Genomic DNA, 12614 nt, shown 5'->3' with positions numbered 1-12614 from the left:
ATGTATTTGGAAAGGAGCAAAGTTAAAAATAAAAAGTGAGCATTGATTTAAATAAAGGACAGAAAACAAATACCAATAAAAGGGGGGCATTAAAAATAAAATTAAACATTAGTGAAAATATGATAAATTAAAATTAATGAAAAAGGAACACAGACTAGAGAGCATTAGTAATGCCAGAGGTTAGTTCTTTGAAATGTTAAATGAAACTGGCAGATCCCTGACCACACTGCTACAATGAGAAGGCACAAACCACCACGTCAGGAATGAACAGACATTCCTACAGATTCCACTAAAATAAAAAAGACAGTAAGGATATTTTTAAACAACGTTATGCCAATAACTTTGGAATTTTAATGAGCTGAAATGAATATTATAAGAACATCAAAAGTGACACAAGAAATGAAAAAGCTTAAGTTCTATAACTTTAAAGTCAACAATTGAAACACCTTACAGCAAACAGTATCTTCACCAGTATCCAACATTTAATGGGGGAGAGGAGAAGCTTATCTTACCCCAAGCCTGCCAGAAAAGAGGAAATGATCCAATTTGTTTGTGAGGTCAGCATAACTTTTATACCAAAACTGGGTAAGAAAATTTTAAGAAAGGAGCACCCAAGCCAATCTAAATCAGAAACACAGAAGGCAAAAAAAAAAAAAAAAAAAAAAAATCCTGGACAAATTTTTACACAGTGAATCCTACAAGCAAGTTACTGAACACTGTCAGGAACTTTGGAAAGGAATTAGGAGCCAACAAGAAAGAGTTCCTGTTGGCCAAAGAGAAAACAACCTCATCAGCACAAAAAATAACAGCTGCAATGGACAGAAACGCAACAAACAGGGGTGAGGTAGGTGGGGAGAGTGAAGATGGTTTAATTAAATGCTTCACACGAAGAACACATGACTAGAAGGCAAGGAACTTAAATACAGAACATAAAAACAGTGCCAGGCAAATGTGAAGAGGATGGGGGGCTAACTTAGTAAATACAAAACAGAATACCATTCGGTCAGGTCATGTTTCAAATAAACACTGACAAGAAAGCTGGAAAATAAAATTCTGTTTGAAAAAAATATATGTGTGTTTAAAACCATAAATATATCAAAACACTCCCCCTGCCTGACAGTTCTCCCAATTCATCTTCAATTTAAACAACATATCCTCAGACAAGCTTTCCTTCACTATTCTCTACTGGTCTCTTACAGTGGCAATCTCTACTTCCTTCTATAACCTGTCTCACTTGTGATTATTCTGTGTCAGCATCTCTCTTCCCCCAGACTGTGACAGAGGAATGTGTCTGGTTCACAGCTGTATCCCCAGAGCCCATCACACTTGTACACAGTAGTTTGTGATAAATGTGTGCTGAATAAAGGAATGAACAGAGGTATTAAAGAATATTTCTAACTCTGTCATTCAGAATAAAAAATATTATTGGCTTGTTCTATAGAAACTTCTCTGACTATGATGTAAAGGCAAAAGACATGACACCAGTAAGGTTCTCACACTTGTCAAGCTATCAGATTCATCTCTCAGAGCAAACCAAGTACAGTTCTAGTGCTGGCCATCAGAATTCTCTGCCATCTACATTTTTCACAGAACTAGAACAAAAAATTTCACAATTCATACAGAAACACAAAAGAGCCCGAATAGCCAAAGCAGTCTTCAGAAAGAAGAATGGAGCTGGAGGAATCAACCTTCCTGACTACAGATTATACTACAAAGCTACAGTCATCAAGACAGTATGGTACTGGCACAAAAACAGAGACAAAGACCAATGGAACAGGATAGAAAGCCCAGAAATAAACCCATGCATCTATGGGTACCTTATTTTTGACAAAGGATGCAAGAATACACAATGGGGCAAAGACATCCTCTTTAGTAAGTGGTACTGGGAAAACTGGACAGCTACATGTAAAATAATGAAATTAGAACACTTCTTAACACCATACACAAAGATAAACTCAAAATGGATTAAAGACCTGAAGACCAGAAACTATAAAACTCTTAGAGGAAAACATAGGCGGAACACTTGATGACATAAATCAAAGCAAGATCCTCTATGACCCACCTCCTAGAGTAAATAAAAAATAAAATAAAGCAAATAGATAGTGAAACAGTGGAAACAATGGCAGACTTTATTTTTTTGGGCTCCAAAATCACTGCAGATGGTGACTGCAGCCATGAAATTAAAAGACGCTTACTCCTTGGAAGGAAAGTTATGACCAAACTAGAACAGCATATGAAAAAGCAGAGACATTACTTTGCCAACAAAGGTCTGTCTAGTCAAGGCTATGGTTTTTCCAGTAGTCATGTATGGATGTGAGAGTTGGACTGCGAAGAAAGCTGAGCGCCAAAGAATTGATGCTTTTGAACTGTGGTATTGGAGAAGACTCTTTAGAGTCCCTTGGACTGCAAGGAGATCCAACTGGTCCATCCTAAAGGAAGTCAGTACTGAACATTCATTGGAAGAACTGATGCTGAAGCTGAAACTCCAATACTTTGGCCACCTGATGTGAAGAACTGATGACTCACTGGAAAAGACCCTGATTCTGGGAAAGCCTGAAGGCAGGAGAAGAAGGGGACGACAGAGGATGAGATGGTTGGATGGTATCATCGACGTGATGGACATGAGTTTGAGTAGGCTCCAGAAGTTGGTGATGGACAGGGAAGCCTAGCGTGCTGAAGTCCACGGGGTTGCAAAGAGTCAGACATGACTGAGCAACTGAACTGAACTGAACTGCAACAGTGAAGACAGTAGTAGATGTGCTTACAGAAGTAATGGAAGGCCAGTTCTTAGAGGGCACTATAAGCAACTTGGCTTTTATAGGCTAAAGTATGAACCATTACTGAGTTTTGGTCACAAGAGTGATGTGGTCTGTTTTACACTTCATAAGAATCACCATTAACTGTATTTCAGAACAGAATGCAAAGAAACAAGGATAAAAGCAGAAAGATTAGTTAGGAGAATACTGTAATATTCAATCAAGAGATGATGGTGCCCTGGATTAAGGTAATTAGTGGCAGTGAATGTGGTATGAATTGGTCAGATTCTGGATAATATTTGAGGGTAGAACAAAGATGTGCTAAAGGCTTAGATACCAGGTGTACGGTAAAAGTCAATGACGATTCCAAAAATTTTAGCCTGAGCAACTAGAGTGATAGAAACGCAATTACATGCAATAGGAAAGGCTTTGGGTGGAACAGCTTTGAAGGAGATAATCAAGAGTTTGTTCAACTTTGGACACATTAATTTTGAAATAAATGTAAGTGGAGATGTTGAGTATGGCTGGATATTGGATATAAGACTTTGAAGTTTGGGAGAGGTCTAGGCTGGAGATAAATGTTTGAGAATTAAGACATAAATCACTACAGATATTAAATCACTTTGGAAGTGAATAATGAGATCAAGAGTTGAGCCTAGGAATCAGGAAGAAGAGGGAAGAATCAGCAAGAGAGACAGGAGGAGCAACTAGTAAAGTAGGAGTAAAACTAGAAACATGACTGCAGCTGTGAAATTAAAAGACTCTTGCTCCTTGGAAGAAAAGCTATGACAAACCTAGACAGCATATTAAAAAGCAGAGACATTACTTTCCAGACAAAAGTCTGTATAGTCAGTTATGGTTTTTCCAGTAGTCATGTATGGATGTTAGAGCTGTACCATAAAGAAGGCTGAGCACGGAATAACTGATGCTTTCGAACTGTGGTGTTGGAAAAGACTTCAAAGAGTCCCCTGGACTGCAAGGAGAACACTCCTGAATATTCACTGCAGGACTGATACTGAAGCTGAAGCTCCAATACTTTGACCACCTGATGCAAAGAGCCAATTCACTGGAAAAGACCCTGATGCAGGAGGAGAAGGATATGACCAAGGAGGAGACAGTTGGATGGCATCACCGACTCAATGGACAGGAGTTTGAGCAAGTTCTGGGAGATGGTAAAGGATAGGGAAGCCTAGTGTGCTGCAGTCCATGGGTCACAAAGGGTTGGACACGACTGAGCAACTGAACAACAATAATAAAACTAGAGAAGTAAATCAAGGAGACGTGACAGGTGAACCGTGTACGTCTGAAATGTCTGCCTTTCCACTCCAATTCCTTCTATTTGTATATCATACTTGTAGATTATAAGACCTGGTGATATTGCCCTGAAAGTCGCTGATCTGATGACTGGACTAAACAAGGTGAACCTAAGCCCTTTTTATCTACTCTATACTAAACAATGTGTTAAATGCTGGGGACATAAACAGGAATAATACACAGTCCCTGCCTTCAAAATAATCCAATGATACTCTAAGAAATGTATAAAATTGGGCTTTCTGTTTCTTAAGCAGCAGTCCACTATACTCTTATGGGGACAAAAAGGAGTGACAATTTTTCATACTTTATTAACACTCATGACAAAACTACAAGAGATTAACTCTCATTTTACCCCCAAAGCCTTTAAAAAAAAAAAAAAGCTTTATGACTAGAAAAGTACTTGGTGTTTGAAAAAAGCCTGTGTGTGTGTATATGTATGTGTGTACATTATTTCTAGAAAAATAAACTTTGAAATGAAATGCCCTAAAATTACATCTCCAGATGACAACTATTGTTAATACTTTGGTATGTATTTTTCTTCAGTTTTCCCCCCATATATATATACCAACACTCTAATAAGGCATGTGTGTATACTTTATAATTTTTAATATTTACCAACTCTTCTATATACTTTCCTGTGTTCTGTTTATTATTTAATATCTGTATTATGAAAATTGAAACAAATGTGGGTGTGCATGTATATATTATATATATATAAAATACAGAAAGAGAGAGGTTTTTTCTTAACTAGTTTGGCCAATTTGAGTTGTAAAAAAATAGTATATTCTCGAATGGAGAGAGTAGCATGGAAACATATTCACTATCATACGTAAAACAGATAAACTCACTTGGGCATGAACGCTCCATTGGCTAAGGATGGTTCATCGTCATCCAGTCCATCAAAAAGATGTGACTTGGCTGTGCCTGTTGTTTGTAAAGCCTTTGGTCGGACTCTGGTGGCAGGGCGGGGTGTCAGTTTATAATGAGTAGGTGTAGTGAGAGCCTTCTGGGCTGCTGGATTTGTTGGTTTCAATCTCTGAAAAACAAAAAAAATCAAGGATAGCTCTAGTTTAACTCAAGTTTGGTACTGGCCCTAACACCACTAGCTTTCACATCTCATCTCTTCCATTCACCAACTAGATACCTTTTGGAGTCTCAGCTCCCAGAACACAAGGATTTCTCACCCAACTTTGTATGAATGTGTGCCTGCTAATTAAACTGCCTTTATTTCTCTACAACTAATTTTCATTCATCTCACCAACCCCATTTCAAATGGGTTTGTCTGACTTGTTCCAAAACGTAATCGAGACATTCCATTTGAAGTGCTTCACAAATCAAAATGTCTTAACAGAACATATTAATATACCTTGTGTATTTCTCTTCATCTTACAAAAGAGAGAAGCCTACAATTGTTTTGCTTTCTAAAACAAAGATAACAATATTTATGTTCATTTTAAGAAAATATAACATCAAAATTCTAAGCTTAATTATTTTAAATTATTTATTATTATTCATTTATTATTTAATTAAATAAAACATCTTCAAGAAAAACTGAGACACAGCCATAAACAACTTTTATGCAATATAAATCACTGAAAAATATACAGACATTAACTTAAAGAAACCCTGTGCCTCCTAATGCCTCTCTTTATCTCTTGGCAAGCATGAATCTACTGTCTCTATGGATCTGTGTATTCTAGACATTTTATATAAATGAAATCATTGTCTTTATATTTTGCTTAACTTAGCATTGTTTTCAAGATTCATTCACACTGTAGCATGTATTGTTAGTTCATTCCATTTTATGGCTGAAATGATATTCCATCACATAGATATACAACATTGTGTTTATCCATTCATCAGCTGATGCACTCTATTACTGCATATACTAAACTAAAGCTGGGTAAATTTAATAATGTACAAGTCTGATCGTCCTCACTAGATAACAAGCAAGCTCTTAGAGAAAATATTCTTGTTTATTTTCATTAGGTACCCTCAGTGCTGAACACAATGACTAGTCAGACATAAATGACTAAATAATACTGTATGCTGAGCAACTTATTTTAATTCTCAACACTGAATAGAATTACTATTGCTATTTTACAGATGAAATTAAGAGAGGCAAAAAGAGATGCCCAACATCTCACAGACTGTAAGTGGTAAAATAAGGATTAAATGGACCAAAGACTACTTTCAATGCCACACCACAGTAAGCAGAAGATCATTTCTAAAGCCTACGAGACTAAGACAATGCTATGTAGGTAGAAATCAGGAAAAAAAAATTTTGATTTGCCATTTAAGACATTAGGAAAAAAGAAAGACATTATGATGCGAGAGAAATCAGCCTCCAAGAATCTTAGTTTGCTCAACTATAAGAGTATATATCTGATTTATTTCAGGGCTCAGCCTTAAAAAGTCTCAGCCTTTGCCTCAGTCTAACACTCATTTTCACTGTCATGCTCCCTTCCAGATACAAAAATAGTTTTTTTTTGTACCCCTGGCCTACTGAAAAGCATAAATAATGTGTCTTAAAAACTTAATTACAAAACCAACACAAGATTGCAAAGCAACTGTCCTCCAATAAAAATTAAGTTAAAAAAAAAATTACTCCTAAGTTTTCCTACTCTGAGAACTGATTTTATTGAAACTTCCTTAAACTTACCTCTTCTTTCTTCTTAGGGTCTGACATGGGATTCCGGAAGAGAGGAGAGTCTCCGAAAGGTGAGTATGTCAGACTATTGATGTGCTGTTGGAGAACAGCCTGCTGGGCAGCAGAAGCATTTGGATCTGTCAAAGCTTTGTAAAAAAGGAAAGAAAAGGCAAGACGTCAGTCCAAGGATCCACTGCCTTAAATCAAGAGAACTCAAGTCTCCCTTCAAAATGTTCAGACTCACTCAGTAGCATTACTGGTAGAGAGCAGAGGAGCAAACTGTGAAGAAAATCAAACAATCTAAAAGATCAAAGATATGAGGAGCATTTCACAAGAAATAACACACATAAAATTTTACTGAGGTATTATTGCTAATAATCAAAGAAATGTAAACCACAACAACCTTGAAGACATTTTATACTACTTCATTATCAATGGCACAGCTGTATAAAAAGGGATACAGCATGATTTTCAGAAACACTGCAAATTGGTTTAATTGGTCTAAAAGAAACAATGACAGTACATAGAGCAAGTACTGTTTTTATATTTTTTAGCCTAATAATTTCAATCACGGAAATTTAACCCAAAGACAGAATTAAACTAGAAAGAAAATAAATGTTTGCAAGTGTTCACCGAACATTATCTGCAATAGTCAAGACTTGGAAACAACCTATGTCCGACATTAACACTTGCAAAAATCATGATTCATCAACATGATGGATTAAGTAGGTATTAAAAATGACAATATAGAAATAAGGTATCTTTGATTCAATAAGTAAAAAATTCCAGAATAAAAAATATTAAGTACACTGAGAACATAGAGGAAGAAAGAACACAGAGGAAGCAAACAAAAGTGAAAATGGCTGTATTTCGTCCTTATGAGAGACAGAAACAATGATCTACAATTGTACACAGTAAAAAGAAACCAGCAACAAGTAGTCCCACAACTATCTGCACTGTACCTTGACTGATCAAGAAACTTCTTTGCAAGATAAATATTTCAAAACCAAATACTGATAAAAAATAAAATCACAGTGATTCCATTTTTAGAAATAAAATACTTTTTTCTTTATAAACATTTAAAATAAGGCTAAACCCAAAATATGATAAAATAATTAATATAAAGGGGGTATCATAAACAAAAAGATTTTGAAAAATTTAAAACAGGGGGGAGAAAGATAAGAGTAGCACCAACAACAAACCTGGAACAGAAAATTAAAGTAAAATTAATGAAAAGGAGGTAGATCCACCTTAGTCAAATTGAGCTTTCTTAAAACTGGATGTATTCATTCAATACTAAAACACTGTATGCTGATGTATAAGGAGAGAGTACAAATTTGCTCAGGAGAGTGAAACCCAGGGGAGATGTCAATTTGAAGATCATAAATTGTCTGTGCTCAGAAAGTTCCTAAATCCAATTTCAGACTACTGCTGAGAAAAATATATAGGAAGTAGCTTTTGATACACAGGGCCACACAACAACATGATGTTTTTCTGTGGACTATACAACGAGACTGAAGAAAGCCTGAATACTTTTATTAAAGAACGCTAATATTCACTAAGCAGTTTGTCACCTGACAATCAATTATGTATTAAAATTTAAAAAAAAAAAAAAAAAACAAAAAAAACACTGATTAGGACCAGCATTTAACAAGTATAGGTCACCTTTCCTGGACATGCTCAAATAAAAACTTCCTCAACTAATCCAAACATAATTAGGAATGTGTGCAAGGATATCTTTATTTCTGTATGTTTAAATATAAAATCCACTCTATGTTAACCAGATTATTTCAAATACAGAAAAGAGCTGATTAGCAAAAATAAGAGAACAAGCAAACATAAGCATTAGTGAAGCTACCACTGATTGGTGTTATAGTCAGTTTTGGCCATAAAAGTTGAAAACATGAAATCACATCATGATCAAAGGATTAAAGAGATAGAAGGATTAAAAATCAAGTTTTCTGAGATCAGAAGAAATTGATACTTTAATTGAAAGAAAGTCAGTGGGGTTACCACAAAGAAGCTGTAGGAGACTGATCTTGCTTGGGTTTAGGAAGTAAAAGTAGAACCCCTCTAGGCTCCTCTGTCCATGGCATTTCCCAGGCAAGAATACTTAAGTAGGTTGCCATTTCCCACTCTAAAAGTAGAACCACTGAGTTGAAACTCTAAAAAGGCAGGTTTTGGTTTCTAAACAACCTGAACAATGTACTGGACTGACATGTAAAGAAGCCACCACAGCTGATGCTTTTAAGTAAGAGACTCCAACAAGCTCTAAAGCACCTTTCAGATCCTGTGATGTAAAAGATGTGCATTCTAAATCAATATACCTACATTTAAGTGGGCGGTAACACTACTATAAGTAACTACAATATCAAGTTCATGTCAGGAAGTTTTAACTGGCTTTGGGAAAAGATGGATTATTTAAAAACCAATCAAAAGCTATCTAAGTAAAAATAGCAGGTTACGATATTTGTGCTACCTCTTACTGAAATAAAAACTAAGGAAAAGAAATAAAACAAATATTTTTTATGATAAAACTGATTTTAATTTTTCATACAGAAATTAAGAGTTCTAATTAACCTCTAGTACCTTCACAGACCTAATTAAAATCTATGGTTACAACAAAGTAAATTATCTATATGACACATAAAGACAAAGAATAGGAAGGTGTAAATGAACGGATGAGAAAACATAACAAATGTCTAGGGAAAGAAGTGGACACAGAGATAAAGCAGAAGAAAGTAAACTGTATCTTGGATAATAGTCAAAATGAGGACTTTCTGCCCTAATCCCAGAAAGCTTAGTGATTTAAGAATACTACATTTGAGAAAGTGAGACTGTGAAAAAATAATCAATACAAAGTATATATACAAAACAACTACTCTACCCTGTCATCTTCCTAATCAGAATTTTAACGAAAAATTCCACCTAAGAACAGGATGCTTAAAAGAAGGAACTTTCAGAGAATGAGAAAAACAAAAATCCAAAAAGATGATTCAGAAGACAATAAAAAACCTTGTAGAAAGCAGAAACAAGAGTTTAAAAAAAAAATCAAACATTAGGACAGAAAAGGTCTGTGAATTCTCTGGCAGTCCAGTGGTTAGGACTCAGCACCCCCACTACTGGGGCCCACGTTTGAAACCTGTGGAACTAAGATGCCACAAGGCTCACAGTGTGGCCAAAAAAAAAAAAAAAAAGAAAAGAAAAGGTATAAGCAAATCACAGAAATTTCAGAACAAAGAGACAATCCTAAATGTTTGTGGGGGTGGGGGGAACAAGTTTCAGAAAGGCATGAAACTTACCAGTAACAGTTAATGCAAGAAATACAGTCAAAGTTCTGAGGGTGAATTACTTTCACGCCAGAGTTTCATAATAAGTATATGGAACAAATGAAGATGTTTTCAGAACTGTAAGCTGTCAAAGTTTATCTTTCATATAACTTTAACTTGAAGATACATTCCAGAAAATTTAGGAAATAAAGAGAAAAAACCTATATCCAAGACATATCAGTTTCCAGTGAGTAGACTTGAAGGGAATATCCCAGAGTAATGCTGAAGGCCTATTGCTCGTAAGGCCTAAGTTCATATTGCTACAAGACAGAGAGATCAAAGAATGAGGTAAAAGAATTCTGGTACCACCCTTAAGAATTTGGGACTAATGTAAAGTGATATGAGCGGCTAACACAAGGAAAAAAAAATGATTAGAAGTTCCAGGAGAAAGACATAGCTGTATGACAACAACTTATGTGGCTAAGTAGCAATGTTTTCATAGTTATAATAAAATGCTGTGTTCCTTTACAACTTTTATTCTTTCACCAAAGAAAAGAAAACCGTAAGTATTAGGAGAAAGTACTTTATTAATACAAAAATATAAAAAGGGCAAAGAAATGAGAGAAAAAGAAGGGTAAGGAAGGGTACTGTTAGCCTTACTTGTCACGGAGACTCAAGAAGTACTATCTCCTAGTTGACAGAGTAAGAAAAGTATGTAAGGACATGGCTTAAATTTGCAAAGGCTTCTCAAAATGTGATTCTGAGGATTATAAAACATGAGGATTAAAAAATAATAAATAAAACATGAGGATTATACCTCTCCTTCATCCATCTCAGTTACTCTGTATCTGCCAGGTGATATCAGTTTCTTATTTTTGGTAAAATATAATTTTCTTTAAAATAAGGTATTTAAGGGACTTCCCTGATAGTCTAGTGGTTAAGACTCTGAGCTTCCAATGCAAGGGATGCAAGTTCAAACCCTGGTCAGGGAACTATGATCCCACATGCCATGCTGCGTGGCCAAGAAAACAAAAAAATAAAGAAACAAATGGACAATTAAAAAAAAAAAAACCAAGATGTGTAAGTCACAAAGTAAGTTAATTTTAAGTTAGAAATAATAAAGTGGCAGGCAGACATCACAAAAACTGGGAAGGGATATTCAATGAATGAAATATGAAAAACTATGATATATAAAACTTAAGGAATTCAGTACACATAGATATACTGGGAGAAGTGAATAAAGAACAGAGGTTGATCAGTGAGTTACATTCTCATCTATCATTAACAAGTTAAATATATGTAGACTTAAGCAAAATACAGCAATATAAACATATCACTTACAGATATGAACTTATTTATACACCAGATCAATTAAAAGCTGCAACAAAAGTGGTTTCTTTGGGGGCATAAGCCTAGAAGTGAGAAAGCGGGCAAAACCAGGATCTATTGTTAACTCCTTCCACACTACATGATTGTTTAATGACTTGTATGTAAGTACAGCTTAAGGAAGGACAAAATAGGGTAGCATGGAAATTCAAGTCAGCAAGTTAAGTATTAGCAAGAAATAAACCGAGAAAAGCCTTCTAAAGTGACTGACACTTACCTACTGGGGCCTGGGGGGCTCCAAAGCCCAAAGTGGCTGTCGTTGTATTAAATCCAGGGGCCCCAAAGGCTCCTGTACCAAGGGGCCCTCCGAGCTTAGGTTGGTTGTTCCCAAACAAAGATGCCTGTCCAGCACCAAGAGCTATGGAGACAAGAGGAAAGAAAAAGTGCCACAGAGGATCCTTTGAATGTTATGTCAGAGGTGAGTTACTTAAAAATATAATACATTTGGAAACTTCAAAATAACCACTCATTGCAACAAAAAAAGCTAATACGGTAAATGCTACCTATATGCCAGGCAGTGCTGATTTAGATATGTCAGAGGCAAAATACTTAACCTCTCTGTGCTTCAGCTTCCTCAACTATAACATGAGATAATATATAGCTTAGATATTTATCCTAAGATTAAAATAATACACATATACTAAGCATTTAAGAATCTGGTAGAGACTAACATCCATTAAATATTAGCTACTATCATATCATTTAACCTTTACAAATCTGAAGTAAGAACTATTATCCCTATTTTCCAGAAGAGAAAATGGAAGGTTTAATAAATTAGTTCAAAGTCACAAATGTAGTAAGTGGTAAAACCAGAGTTCAAACCTCAATGCATCTGACAACCAGCCAGGGCTCCTAACTGCTAGTGTATAGTAAAAACAGATTTGTAAAGAATTTTTAAAATTGTCATTTCTCCTTAAATTTCAGCATCTACAAATCAAAACATTCAACTGAATCAATTAAAGCCTAATGAATCGTGTTTACGAACTGTGTTGTTGGTAGTGATTTTTTAAAGTGTAAAATGGGGAGAATTCAGTTTTTTAATAAGCTACTGGCATAAATTAAAGGTACTTTTCCACTAGCCTGCCACTCTCAAAAAAGTTATAGTTATTGGCAATTTGGAAGATCTGAAGTTCCTTTCAACATATCAATGCTTCCTGACAGAGATATGGTTTACCAGGAAAATCACCTCAACCATATATACTTGGGATATCAAAAATATCGAATGGAAACAGCTATGAG

General features: G+C 35.4%; 1 protein-coding gene across 3 annotated transcripts in view; it reads right to left on the bottom strand.

Moving 5' to 3' along the window:
• NUP98 (nucleoporin 98 and 96 precursor) overlaps positions 1–12614 on the bottom strand; it is an 89014-nt gene that overhangs the window by 42228 nt on the left and 34172 nt on the right. For all 3 annotated transcript variants that reach the window (XM_040258696.1, XM_040258698.1, XM_040258697.1), the window contains exons 12-14: positions 11593–11733; positions 6733–6866; positions 4919–5106 (exon numbers count right to left, since the gene is read on the bottom strand). In XM_040258696.1, the coding sequence (XP_040114630.1) occupies positions 4919–5106; positions 6733–6866; positions 11593–11733 (463 nt within the window). The remainder of the gene's footprint in view (positions 1–4918; positions 5107–6732; positions 6867–11592; positions 11734–12614) is intronic.

This window comes from Oryx dammah, unplaced genomic scaffold (genome assembly GCF_014754425.2).
Source record: "Oryx dammah isolate SB20612 unplaced genomic scaffold, SCBI_Odam_1.1 HiC_scaffold_17, whole genome shotgun sequence".
NCBI classification, from domain to species: domain Eukaryota; kingdom Metazoa; phylum Chordata; class Mammalia; order Artiodactyla; family Bovidae; genus Oryx; species Oryx dammah.
The sequence above is the reverse complement of the archived record's forward strand: the minus strand, read 5'-3'. Positions and strand labels throughout refer to the sequence as shown.